The sequence below is a fragment of the Lissotriton helveticus genome, chromosome 2_2 (assembly GCF_964261635.1).
Source record: "Lissotriton helveticus chromosome 2_2, aLisHel1.1, whole genome shotgun sequence".
NCBI lineage: Eukaryota > Metazoa > Chordata > Amphibia > Caudata > Salamandridae > Lissotriton > Lissotriton helveticus.
This window is the reverse complement of record NC_136060.1, coordinates 516,667,148-516,681,695: the sequence shown is the minus strand read 5'-3', so window position 1 is coordinate 516,681,695 and position 14,548 is coordinate 516,667,148. Positions and strand designations below refer to the sequence as shown.

At 45.7% G+C, this 14,548-nt stretch overlaps 1 protein-coding gene across 4 annotated transcripts in view; it reads left to right on the top strand.

Annotated features, from left to right (window-relative positions):
• The window catches only part of LOXL3 (lysyl oxidase like 3), a 377,140-nt gene that overhangs the window by 341,468 nt on the left and 21,124 nt on the right, over positions 1–14,548 (top strand). For all 4 annotated transcript variants that reach the window (XM_078678827.1, XM_078678825.1, XM_078678824.1 and 1 more), the window contains one exon: positions 7,953–8,089. In XM_078678827.1, the coding sequence (XP_078534953.1) occupies positions 7,953–8,089 (137 nt within the window). The remainder of the gene's footprint in view (positions 1–7,952; positions 8,090–14,548) is intronic.

Below are 14,548 nucleotides of genomic sequence, written 5' to 3'. Positions count from 1 at the left end.
CCTCAGACTCTTCAGGGCTCCCCTCTGACCCACCACCCTCATGGTGTGAGACCCGGGCCCTCTCCGCACTGTGCTCACGCTCCAAGTCATCCTTCTGCCATTGGATCAGGTTACCCCTAAGTTGGGACTGGGTGTCTGACTCATTCACTGCAATGTCTCTCTCTTCGCAAAACTCTCTCAGTTCATGCAAAAACAGACCCCAGACATTAAAAGCAGACTCCATCTTGGCAAGATGCTCACAGACACGTGCAACACAGGGGACTTAACAATCTGAAGTAAGAGTACACAATTCCAAAACTTCAACAATCTCCTTATCAAAGAGAACTCATACTCATGCGTCCAGGAAAACACACCATTCATCCACACACACCCTCCCCTCGGATCGGTAAGGCAGTTTCTACCACCCCTGACTTCTCAACCTGACCAAAAGCGACACAGGTACCAAACTCTGGAAGCAGGGCGGGGGACAAATGTACTGAACACAATCAAATGACACTCTTCAGGAGAAGAAACAATGGAATTTCAAAACAATCCCCTAAAATGTGGTCATCTAAAATGCAGAGTTTTGTGGTATGGCCAGTTACTACTAAGGTACAACGCAAACACAAATCCTTATCCTACCGCTTGCCGCCAATGTTGGAAATGGGATCCCCGGCTGGCCAGGGCTTTCGCCAAAGTCAGTCAGAGACCACCACCCCCAAGTCAGGGCAAGGGAGTTACACGCCAAGATAACCCCTACTCACCCTCTAGGTAACGTGGCGCGAGCAGCAAGGCTAAACTTGGAGGCGATGTAGGCTAAGTATTTGCGCACGCACCCCAGCAACAACAACCAAAGGCCCACCACAAAGGAAACTCCACACAAGGTTATATAAAAATAGCCTTTGTATTACACCAAAACACATTAGATAAAACACACACTTTACAATGTGCCAGAGGCACGGGCAGAATTTACAAGGGATATGTACAAGACAGGGCCACCTGGACCACTGTCAGGAATCAGAAGTAGCACTTTCAGAAATAGCACTTAGTACATAGAATATAGCACAAAATAGCACACAACCAGTAATCACTGGTAACCAGGACCTCACTAGCACCACCTGTACTAGGGAGAAAACAACCACCTATGTATTACAATACCTGTAGGGGTGTAAGAGGAAAACACATGATGCAATGCATAACATTCATTCAGAGGTGTAAAGGCACATGACGCATAAACAATACATTCAGAGGTGCATAGAAAGTACAATTGCGCCAAACTCACGTAAGTCACCACCTGTGACTGTCCCTAGGCCAACTGGCCTCTCTGGGGCTAGGACGCCCTGTGTCCAGAGTCAGGGTCCTAAACGTAGCAGTTGCCCACAAAGTGCTGGGCAACTGGTGCAACAATGTTTGAGCCTGCCAGGGCTCAAAAACAACAGTGGGGGCTCAAGAGCCTCTCTGGGCCCTTCACAACCACTTTGGCGCCTGGAGCCTCTCTCCGGGCCCTAAGAAATAAATGTGGCCCTCCAGAGCCTCACTGGGCTCTACACACGAAATGCTGCCTTGGTGGAGCCCCTCACGGGGGACTCAACTTTGCAAATGCCCCCTGAGCCTCTGGGGCTCGTGAAGCAGAGATGCCCAACTGGCCACTTCGTCAGAGTCCCACTCGGGTACAAACAATGCCCAGGGAGCCTTTCACTAGGCTCCACACCGCGAGCACGGGAGCGCGCTACTGGGGAGGGGGGGGCGGACACTGTGTCCCGGTGCCCCTCCCTCCCTCTCTGTGGCCACACTCACCTGCTGTTGGCTCTCTCTGGACTCCTCGTGCTGCAGGGGCTCTGTGAGGCAGCCGGGACGTCCTCTTTGCTGCGGGCTCCTCCTACTGCCTGCTGGCGGCACTCTGGGGCTCTCCCTCGGTCGGAGCTTGGCTTCCCCAGACCGGGGGAAGCGGGGGAAGGAGTCGGCCGGTCTTCTCCTCTCCGGTGCAGGAGCGCGGGGTGGGCTCCCGTCTGCTTCCTGCCGTCCCACCAAGGCTTGCCTGACTTCCGGGTCGCGCTGCAGCCAATAGCAGCGCGGCGCTGGTAAAATGGAGGCGGGACTTCCGGGTCGCCGTCGGCAGCGCGGCGGCCTGGCAGGGTTCCTGGGCTGCGGCGGTGATTTAAACACGGGGTGAGCTCCCGATGATAAATAAATCACGCAAATATGCGGCGTGGGCAGCCGCTAGAGCAGCAAAATGCAGGGTGGGCACCGGCCTGACAAAAGCGCTCCCAAGCGCTTTGTGAGCACAAACTGCAGCGCTAGGACGAATTCAGCGCTCTCAAGCGCTAGACAGACAATCACAGCGCTCCAAGCGCTATAATCAAAAACGAAGCGCTTCCAAGCGCTAGAGGGCATAAAGCGCGCTCCTAGCGCTACAAACAGGATAAAGCGCTCCCAGGGGCAAGGACAGAGCCCCAGCAAACAAGTCCTTGGGCAGGCAGGGGGGGCAAGGCTGGGCCCAGAGCCAGCACACTGGGTCTCCAGGCAGGGAGACAGCCCAAGTGGCGGTCCTCTGGCCCAGCAGCAGCAACAGCCCCCTCAGGATCCTGGAAGAGAACAACTTCTGTGGGGACACAGCCCCATTTTTATACAGTGCATTCCTTTGTTCAAGGGTGCAGAGTGGGGGCGGAACCAGTCGCAGCTGGTTCTTGAGTACTCTGTTTACCTCAACCACCCTCTCTATTCACTGGCAGGGCCTGGGTCATTAGACACACCACAGGGGGGCGGAGCCAGCATTGTGTGGGGAAAACCCAGCCCATCCAGGACACAGGTACACTCCTCCCACACATCACTCATGCTAATCTCCCACTCACCACCGGGCAGACCCATCCAGACTTCCTGGAGCCTGGCATGCCAGCCAGCTCCAGCCAATCACACGCCAGCACCCTCACAGCACACGTACAGCCATGTCTAGAAATGGCGCTTCGCTACTAGACACATACATGCTGCATACACCATCTCGCAGCATTCACTCTCACGAGTTCACACATACCAGACTCAAGACTGTACACCCCACGCATCAGGAACTACCAGGGACACATACATTCCCCATGCATTCCTATGGGCGGGCAGGCCTAGCTCAGCACATGCACTCAGAGTGCGCACGCACTTTCCACTGGGACACAGTGAAAGTGCGCAGAATCCCAAAATCACCATCTCCAGGTCACCATTTCAAGCAAAAAGTCTAGGGGTGAACCTGCCCTAAGGGCCAAAGTCCAACACATAGTAATGTCTACTGAGGAGTCAGTGCTGCTCGGATCTCTTGTGATTACACAGTAATGTCTACTGATGAGTCAGTGCTGCTGGGATCTCTTGGGATTACATAGTAATGTCTACTGATGAGTCAGTGCTGCTGGGATCTCTTGGGATTACATAGTAATGTCTACTGAGGAGTCAGTGCTGCTGGGATCTCTTGCAATTACATAGTAATGTCTACTGATGAGTCAGTGCTGCTGGGATCTCTTGGGATTACATAGTAATGTCTACTGAGGAGTCAGTGCTGCTGGGATCTCTTGGGATTACATAGTAATGTCTACTGAGGAGTCAGTGCTGCTGGGATCTCTTGCGATTACATAGTAATGTCTACTGATGAGTCAGTGCTGCTGGGATCTCTTGGGATTACATAGTAATGTCTACTGAGGAGTCAGTGCTGCTGGGATCTCTTGGGATTACATAGTAATGTCTACTGAGGAGTCAGTGCTGTTGGGATCTATTGTAATTACATAGTAATGCCTACTGAGGAGTCAGTGCTGCTGGGATCTCTTGGGATTACATAGTAATGTCTACTGAGGAGTCAGTGCTGCTAGGATCTCTTGTGATTACATAGTAATGTCTACTGATGAGTCAGTGCTGCTGGGATCTCTTGGGATTACATAGTAATGTCTACTGAGGAGTCAGTGCTGCTGGGATCTCTTGGGATTACATAGTAATGTCTACTGAGGAGTCAGTACTGCTGGGATCTCTTCTGATTACATAGTAATGTCTACTGAGGAGTCAGTGCTGTTGGGATCTATTGTAATTACATAGTAATGTCTACTGAGGAGTCAGTGCTGCTGGGATCTCTTGGGATTACATAGTAATGTCTACTGAGGAGTCAGTGCTGCTGGGATCTCTTGGGATTAAATAGTAATGTCTACTGAGGAGTCAGTGCTGCTGGGATCTCTTGGGATTACATAGTAATGTCTACTGAGGAGTCAGTGCTGCTGGGATCTCTTGCGATTACATAGTAATGTCTACTGATGAGTCAGTGCTGCTGGGATCTCTTGGGATTACATAGTAATGTCTACTGAGGAGTCAGTGCTGCTGGGATCTCTTGTGATTACATAGTAATGTCTACTGAGGAGTCAGTGCTGCTGGGATCTCTTGTGATTACACAGTAATGTCTACGGAGGAGTCAGTGCTGCTGGGATCTCTTGTGATTACACAGTAATGTCTACTGAGGTGTCAGTGCTGCTGGGATCTCTTGCGATTACACAGTAATGTCTACTGAGGAGTCGGTGCTGCTGGGATCTCTTGTAATTACATAGTAATGTCTACTGAGGAGTCAGTGGTGCTGGGATCTCTTGTAATTACATAGTAATGTCTACTGAGGAGTCAGTGCTGCTGGGATCTCTTGCGATTACATAGTAATGTCTACTGAGGAGTCAGTGCTGATGCGATCTCTTGTAATTACATAGTAATGTCTACTGAGGAGTCAGTGCTGCTGGGATCTCTTGTGATTACACAGTAATGTCTACTGAGGTGTCAGTGCTGCTGGGATCTCTTGCGATTACACAGTAATGTCTACTGAGGAGTCGGTGCTGCTGGGATCTCTTGTAATTACATAGTAATGTAAACTGAGGAGTCAGTGGTGCTGGGATCTCTTGTAATTACATAGTAATGTCTACTGAGGAGTCAGTGCTGCTAGGATCTCTTGCGATTACATAGTAATGTCTACTGAGGAGTCAGTGCTGCTGGGATCTCTTGTAATTACATAGTAATGTCTGCTGAGCAGTCAGTACTGCTGGGATCTCTTGTGATTACATAGTAATGTCTACTGAGGAGTCAGTGCTGCTGGGATCTCTTGTAATTACATAGTAATGTCTACTGAGGAGTCAATGCTGCTGGGATCTCTTCCGATTACACAGTAATCTCTACTGAGGTGTCAGTGCTGCTGGGATCACTTGTAATGATGTAGTAATGTCTACTGAGGAGTCAGTGCTGCTGGGATCTCTTCCGATTACACAGTAATCTCTACTGAGGTGTCAGTGCTGCTGGGATCACTTGTAATGATGTAGTAATGTCTACTGAGGAGTCAGTGCTGCTGGGATCTCTTCCGATTACACAGTAATCTCTACTGAGGTGTCAGTGCTGCTGGGATCACTTGTAATGATGTAGTAATGTCTACTGAGGAGTCAGTGCTGCTGGGAGTATACTTGAAAGCATGTGGCTTGAATGACAACAGGAAGCAGACACATTGAGTTGCTAAGCAGGTAGGAGGGAGTGCTCTGGAAAAATATGAGACACCACATACATTGGAAATCGAGATGTCTGCGTGATAGAGAGGATTCCATGGGGGTGTTCTACATACGGGCACTGAAACCAGAGGAATGCGGATACGTTTTCTGCGATATGTATGATGGGGTTGACTTTCGTCTCTGTAAACTAGGCTTCAAAGTTCTTCCTTCAGTGAGTGAAATGCACGTGAGGAGCTCCAGAGGGGAAGAGAGAGCCTTTCAATGGCTGCCTGGGTGAGAGGTTCAGGAAGGGGGATAAAAGCTTAGAGAGCAGACCTTGGGAAGAGAGGCAAGGGAAAAGTTCATGAAAGCGAGGGCCTTGGTAGATCTTAGCGGGGAGTTCGGTCGCGAACATATGAGAATAAAAGAGCTGAGGAAAATTACGAATCTATGACATAATATCGACAGACAGAATATAGACATACAAAAATATTGAAGCAAAAATATCGACATCAAAAATATCTAAGTTCTATCTACATAAAGGTAAGTACAAAAATATCGAGAACAAAAATATCATAGTACAAAATCATAGAAGTAAAAAATATCGTTTTTTAAAATGTATTAATAATAATGTAAAAATAATAAAAAATACATATAATTTAACAAATTATAGATATAAACATTAAAACATATTTAAAAAATAATAACTAATACATATACATTTATAATAAATTAAAAACTCTACATATAAATTAATATATATACTTACTCTACATATTGCATAAGTAGTGACAGCGTAGGGGTAAAAATTACTATTCACACTCCAGAGGGTGCAATAGTAGCAAAAGCGCAGAATAGCGTAAGCGTTATATTAACATACTTATCAATTAGAATTTTTTTTAACAAAAAAAAGATATAATATTTTATTTACAAAAATATATTACTAAATACCAAATATTTACAATTAATATTTACTTAAATAACGAAAAATTACTTCCCAAGCTACTCCCCCTTTAACACACAATACACTACACATACAAAAAAACACAATTAATATAAATATCAATTAATCAATTATTAACAATTAATATTATTAAATTGATGTAATTATAAATTAACTAATTGCCAAATATTAATTACCAATTAATAAATAATTACAAAAATGAACACAATTTATTAATACATTATTTATAATTAATATTATGAAATAATTTAATAAAACTAATTACCAATTAATGAATTAACAATTAATTAATAATAAATACCAATAAATAAATAAATACAATCTCTTTAATTAACTTAATTTAATTATTTCACACCCTATTCCCCTATAAACACTCAACCCACTACACATAAATAAATCACATAAAAATGGAATTATCATTTAATCACTTAATAATAATTAATTACCAATTAATTATTCATTAACAATAACAAAAAATTCAAAAATATTACTACATTAACTCTTATTAATTTATTTAACTAATTAATAATAATTAATTACCAATTAATTATTAATTAACAATTAATTAATAATCAAAAATATTATAAAAACATAATAATTAATCAATTATAATTGAATTACTTCCCACCCTATTCCCCTATAAACCCACAACCTGCTCTGAAACTAAAACGCAAAATGTAAACAAAATTACTAATTTCTAAACATACATTAAAAACATGTTTAACAAATACATAATAAAATACAAAACACTAAACAAAATTTCGATATTAGTAACATACATACCTTAAAGTCGATATTATGTCCATCGATATTATTGCACATCGATATTCTATACCATCGAAATTGAAACATCGATATTATTGTATATCGATATTTTAATTTCGATATTTTGTCTCCCTACCGAAAATTACAGAGAAAAGTGGAATAGAGTTGAAAATCAGGGTCTGGAGGAGGGAGAGAAAATGGGGGGAGAGAGAGAGCTGAGAAGAAGAGCAGGAAGATACATAGTTGAGATGACACAGCTTGGATATACAGAAGCAGAGCTGAAGACGCGTGCTAAAGAGCTGACGAGTATCAAAGAGAAGAAGAGCACTGTAGGGGAAGAGAGTTGTAGGGCTGAGGGGTTCGGAAGAGCTGTGGAGAAGAGTGAGAGAGTGGATGTGGAGTGGGTTGTGGGTGGGAGGCTAGTTGAGTGCTGCAGAAGTAAGTTGGAGGAAGAAAAGCTTCTGAAGAGGGGACAAAATTAGTAGGACAGAGAAATATGAAATGGAGGCAGGAGATAAGGAAGAGGGAGCGTGGGAGAGGAAACACCTCAGGACAGGCTGATTCCAAGGCCCAATCCCACTCCAAGGTCCCAACCTTCTTCAAAAAACCCCTTGACTGCAACAACCAGGCTTATTCCTGACTGAAAACCCAGGGGGGCCCTGCATGACCCCCACCCACCAGGCCAAACCCGCCGGTCCATACTCAGAGCGAAGCGCGTCAGCATCAGCACGACCTGAAACAACCCACTCACCATCCACTTCTCTTCACAGTGGTCAGCAAGAGGTACGAGTGCGCCAACTTCGGCGAGCAAGGCATCACGGTGGGCTGCTGGGACCTCTACAGGCACGACATTGACTGCCAGTGGATTGATATCAGCGACCTGAAGCCTGGAAACTACATCCTGCAGGTGAGGGGAGTCACGAAGGATTCATTCTAACAAAGGCTTCTGTGTCTTCTCTTTTCCTTTTTAGGTCGAGCGTGGGCAGCGCATGCGCTGTCTCCCGAGACATGAAGTATCTGCTCTGGGGGCTTTCAGCACGCCCATCACTTCTCCTTGGTTCCTTCCTGTGCCTTTCAAAATGCATTATTTTCAGAGGTCAATCCTTACCATTTGTCCCTCCTTCTGCTCAGTTGTATCCCTCCCATGCTACTGGCCCTGTGTTATATCTAATTTCGCGTCTGGACATTTACTTTAGTTTCGGGCACTATGTTTTGCATTGGCTTCTGGGCGTAACACCAACGCATGTGCCTTCACTCATTCTGTTTCTTTGTACCGTATCGTTTGCATGCTTAGGAGTGTCTTTGTGTTTTTTTCTGATTGCGGGTCTGACACAAGAATCCTGTTGGAAATGGCCCTTTTTGCAGGGTTATCCCCAAACTTTTTGCTTCTTCCGCCCTTATTTTTCCTGACCCTTGGTTCTTGCCTTCGATAAGCCTGATTGATTGTGCCAAGCTACCAAGGGGGTGAGCAGGGGTTATCTGAAGAGTGTTTCCTCCTTACCCTGACTAGAAGCAAGGATCCCTATTTGGACAGTGATACCTACCTCTGCCAACTATAGACCCCAAATCTAACAAATCCCATCATGCTAAAACACCTAAAAAAATCTGTAGTCTATGGAAGATGTGACACATTTTTACCAAGTGCAGAGTGTGACAGCTCGTTGAGAGTTATGGGGTTAATTCAGGAGGCCTAGAGGTGTTTCCTGATTGTAGTGACCGGAAGAATACATTTTTTCTTCATGCTGGAGTGATGTCTCCATTTGCACTAGCTGCAAGGTTGATACAGAAGCTATTCAGAATGTCTCGGAATCTCAGACTCTCACCAAAAAGAAAACAAGCATTTGCAATGCAATAGGTCTTGTATTACTGATAGTTTAACCTATTGCCGTTGCAAATAATAATGCAACGTGAATAGCTCAAACATTCAGCAATGCAAGACCTATTGCATTGCAGATGCTTATTTATATGATATCTTGTGGAAAACAACATTTGTGTGTTTCTGTAATGTGACCCAGCTAATCCGTCCATATGTTTTGCTTTTTGATCACCTGGTTTTTGGCCTTTTTACTGTGTGTGAACCCCACAACTGGAGACTTAGCCACCGTGAGTGCAGGGTAAATAGACTGCATGTGTTTACCACCAGTTTCCCCCCTTCAAGACAAGGTTGCAGCAATGCAACAAGGGTAAGCGGTACTTGGCTGCTTACAGGTGTGAGGGCTTCGCGTCTGAGACTGTTGTCATGCACAGCCCGGTAACTGTGCACAGATTAGATATTGACCTGGGGGTAGGTTTTATAATATTAGAGTACACTCACAGGGAAAGTCAGTGTGATTTACTGTTTAGTCCGCAGTGACGCTTTATTTTACACACAGGGGGAACTCTGTCTTCGAGTGAAGTTTCACTTCCCTTTGGCATACAGTCCAGTGACATATCAAAATGGGGTGGAACATGTGTGCCACAATCAAATCTGAGAGTTTCAAAAAGATATCCCTGCAACTTACAGGTCATCCAGAATTGTTATATTTCTCTGGTTCAGCTCAGGATCAGCCATGGTCTTTTGTCACCCTACTGTGCCAAGTTAATTACATTTCTCTCCAGCAGCAGGAATCAAGGCCTCCCCACACAAATGGAGCAGTTAACAGTGCTTCTTTCAGCTCCTGAGGAGGAAATTGGTGAGCACAGAGGAACGGCATCCATCAGTTAGCTGTTACACTGTACCAGGGATGGGCCAGCCCAAGCCCCAGACCTCTGAAGCCAACACAGGAGGGGGGCGCCTCATTGGAAATTTGGTGGGAAAGGCCCTGGCAGTGATGTCAGCAAGGGGTGGAGCTGAGGGTCCCAGAGGGGATGTCACCAGTGACTCCTGGATGATGCCATTTTGAACTGTCCCAGCATGCTGTGCAGGAAAGTTGGGATGGGCCGCTTTACATTAGGTTCAACAATGTAATAGAAAATGATCACAATTACACATTACATCAAAAAATAAGCAATACATTAAGAGAGGAGAGAAAGGAGAGGTAAAATTAGTGGAGGGGGAAAGGGGAGGTGATAAGAGGGAGGATCAGGGAAGAGACGACAGGAGAGACGAAAAGAGGTCTGTCTAAAGACCGACTGGGTAGGTGATGTCCAAGGAGGGAATCCCCGACCCGTCTCCCCTTTAGCTAAACCAGGTAACTCCATCAGGCATCAGACAAAATAGTTAGGTCTCAAGTGCGAAGGAAAATGTACACAGAAAAACAGAGTGGGGACTAAGGGCAAGGACAGGTGAGGGCAAAGGTCAGAAGCTGGAAAGAGTAGAGCGGAGAGGGGTGGAGGGTAGGGGAAGGGAGAGGGGGGAGATAAGGTCAGGAGAGACGCTGGAGAGTTTGCCCAAAGTCCGGCTGTGTTTGATGGTCAAGGAGGGAGTCCAAAGTCCATCTCCCCTTTAGCTCGCGAGGTAGCTCCACCGGGCATCAGTCAAAATGGCTAGGTCTCAGCTGTTGAGGGAAGTTCGCAGGGTAAAGGTCCTGGTGGGTGGGAGGGAACAGGGACGGGTGAAGGCTGGTTGAGGTCCTGACAGTGATCAATGATTATAGACCAGTGGAGGAAAGAGCATCGCAGAAGGTCTCACTGAGTCGGCCATCTAGAAGTTGGGCAGGGGGTATGAGTCATTGCAAGTTTGGATTCAGTCAGCGCCCAAGAATCTCTATGGCCCGGGAGGGAAGTGGTAGGGTGGCCGTCTTGAGATCCGGTCGAAACGCTTGGGTTCAAGGATGCTTGCATCTTTCAGCTCTTTTGTTTGAGCAGCAGTTTTGACTGAGAGTCATACAGAGACATTCTGTTTTTTGTGCCATTGAACTTAAGATGTCTGGATACCTGTGAGCGGTGACTCTAACTTAGAAATAGATTCAGGGCCGGAGCTGGCAAGATGGCGGCTAGTAGCTGATCACTTTCAGGAGTATGGAGAGAAGTCTCCCTGCTTCACTGTCAGGTCCAACGGAATTATGCCAAACTCTTCTCTCTAAAAATACTCTCTACTGATACTCTACTCTCTGTCAACAAACAACAATATCTCCCCCCCTCAAGAGTGGCATATGACATTTCTCCTACTCCCGTTTCTTCAGCAACTCTTTGAGATGCATGGCTCCTTGCACATACAGGCATTGAACTTGCGTACCATTCTCAGGAAGGCTGGAGGAAGAACGGGCAGTCAAGGACTTAAGATCCTGATTTCTTTGATCACGGACTTGAGTGGAAAAGAGAAGATGTCCCTCCCCATGCCTCCTGACAAGCCTGCATCAGCCCAAAAGAAGGTGATTGGCATTGTACAAAGTGTGTGCACATCAGTACCTACAGCAGCCTGAAACACAGGGGGGCTGCAAGGTGAGGTGGAGGCTGATTTCCAAGTACCCTCCACCCATGGAACAATGTGGGGTTACTTGTATGGAGAACGGTGTGCATCCAGTGATCCATCCTCTCGGCCTCCGACTCCAGTTCAACACTTCAAGTCACGCCACACAACACTATGCTGCAGCTGCCCGGGGATTGGCAAGCTTAAGTTTTGGATAATGTTGTCAGTCTGTCCAGACTGAGTTCAGAGGTGGGCGCCGAGAATGTGAACAAGTGCCCCAGACTCCAATTTAGAGCACAAGCCAAACTCTACTGCAGCAAATGGAGCCTGAATGGCCCATATTCTCGCAAAATTAAAGTGAACTTGGACAACAGATTATTAAGCTAAAGGTTGCAGTTCAATGTCTACGAGAAGGTGGAGGCTGACAAACAAGTGGTACAGGGCAACATGCTGAGTGCCCCGTCACACAGCTCTACCTCTCACAAGCATCTGAAATCAAAGAAATGCTAGTAACTGTCTCACTGCAATAAAGGGCCACGAGGGATCCAGGATAAATAAAAACAAGTATCCCATGCGTTTAGGGATGGAGGGTCCTGCAAACACCACCTCAAATTTGAAATATGTTTTAAACTCCCTCTTTGAGGGGAAAAGGGCCTGTCCCAAGACCCACAAGAAATGTTATTTTCAATATCAGACTTATCGTAATGGGAGGAAGCCTCCCCTTCAGAAACACAAACCAACACTGATCTTTCCAAACATTGCATAAACGCTGGTGAGAAGCAGTGATTGAGGTTGCTGAGTCCCATTTAAAATGAGCTGTTGATCTTACACATACCACAGACTAACCACAATACCTCTCTCCCAAACTTGTACACCTGCTAGGAATTATAAACTGGCCATTCCAATAAACAATCCTCTCTTTCCTCTACATATGATATTCTGTGCTTTATAGAGGAGAGTTGAAAAATGACGGTGCTGTACTGTGCTGCACTTAAAACCACACATTTAAAAACACTAAACACCATTCAAAAGATTTCTAAACCAGTACGGATCTTATAGACCAACAAACCTGTGGATTAGTAGAGGCAACTCGGGCCATTCAGGAGGACGAAAAAGTGATCCATCTAGCTTGGAAGGTAAAGGACATAGAGAACATGTTGAGGCATAGTAATCTTCAAGTTCTGGGTATACCAGAAGGAACAGAAGGTGATGATCTTAGACGATATATAGTCTGAATCTTTTAGCAGGCCTGCCCAAACCTCTCTGATTGGGATTTGTATTGCCAGATCCAGCGAGCTGCCGTTTTCCCTGTAAGAAACCTTGTAATCCTAAATCAAATCAACACCCCTGGGCTATTCTCATTTATGTTGGCAATTTCCTCTTTAGACAGCTGGTGTACCAAGCATCTCGCCCTAGCAATCCTGAGAAGGGGAGAAGCTTGGATTTCTTTTCCTTGCTCAGACTTCTGTCTTACGAGTGTGGAGAGGAGATGACGGCTGCACCAGATTATCTTTTCCATCCAAAAAGCTGCTGCTAAAGTTTATTTGCAGAAACCCACCAAGCTCAAAATAATTTTCAAAAGCAGAAGAATTTTTGGGTTTAACTATATCTTGGGCCAAAACTGCTTCTGCCCTGATCACCGGACTGTATGTCAGATGTTGATTAGAAGAGCCTTTTCCAAATAAAACATGGTGGGGAGCCTTTTCCAAATAAAACATAGTGAGGTGCAGATAATGAGGGGAGTGCTCTGATGTTGATTCAGTAGGCAAAACAGATGGTTGTTACCTCTCTAATGAGCATTTCTGATGGATGGCCCCGCCTTTCCTTTCTGCACTTCTGGTACTACACCTACAAACATCACTACAGAGCAGGGTGATGGTCGTGACAAGGCCGCCCAGCTTGCGGGACAAAGGAAAGGGGAGTAAAGGTAGTTTGGGGGACAGAGGGGCCCACGGGCACACACTGTATATACTGTGGGGCAGATTTACAAGAAACTAACGCAGCCTGGTGCCGCAAGTCATTTTGATGGCCACGCTATGTTAATTTCGAAGCACAAGGATGCTACACATTTACAACAATATGTTGCATCTCTGTGCTTCCCCCTGCGCTGGCACACAAACTGCTGTCATGCGCCTACGCCGACACCCTTGCACCATGGTACAAGGATGCCTGCGTCATGGGGAGATTGTTTTTGTGCAGGAAGCGGCACCTTCCCGCACAAAAACAATCAATTGAGGTGATTTCCTCTTTCAATGTGTGCTGTAGAATGCAGCACGCATTGAAAGAGGGAAAAAATTAGGAGAAATTCAATTATTTCTCCTTGTTGCACCTTGCTATGGCACCCATAGGGTGGCGTAGCATTCTGACGCAGTTCCATATTTACATTTGCTCGTAAATCTGGAAATGCATGAGTGTACATGTGTGTTGCTTGGGAACACCCATAGCAACACCCATATCACTCCCCTAATGTGCAAATTGTTGCGTGAAAAGGGGCCACGCAGGGTGGCTTTACCAGTGCTTGTAAATATCACTCAGCAGGTTGCGCCGCTGGTGCGCACGTGACGCACCGGCGGCACAAGAGGCTTGCAAATCTGCCCCTCAGTTCATAATGCCACTATGGGTGTTAGTGGCAATAGTTTTTGACGGAGGTTTGGCGGGGTGCGTTGTTGCAAAGGTGAACGGTTTGGAGGAAAACATAATCGTCCAGATTACAAAGCAGCCGTCTAATTTAGGGAATGTAATAATGAGAAATGCTGACTAGACCTATATGTAAACAAAGATAGGATATTCACATTCTTATGCAGATATGTACATGAAGAATTAAATTACTTAGATCCCAGATAATATATCTGGAAGAGACACATCTCACTATGAGTGATGAGCCAACTGGGTTCTAGAACACTGCCTGCTACAAGATTGAAAAAGCCTATTAGGATGAGCCCGGAGAACCGCCCTACTAGCCTGGGAGCTGGCTGGGTCTGTTCTGCAACAAAAGCAGACTCACAAGGACGATGGTTCACAGCTGGAACACATATG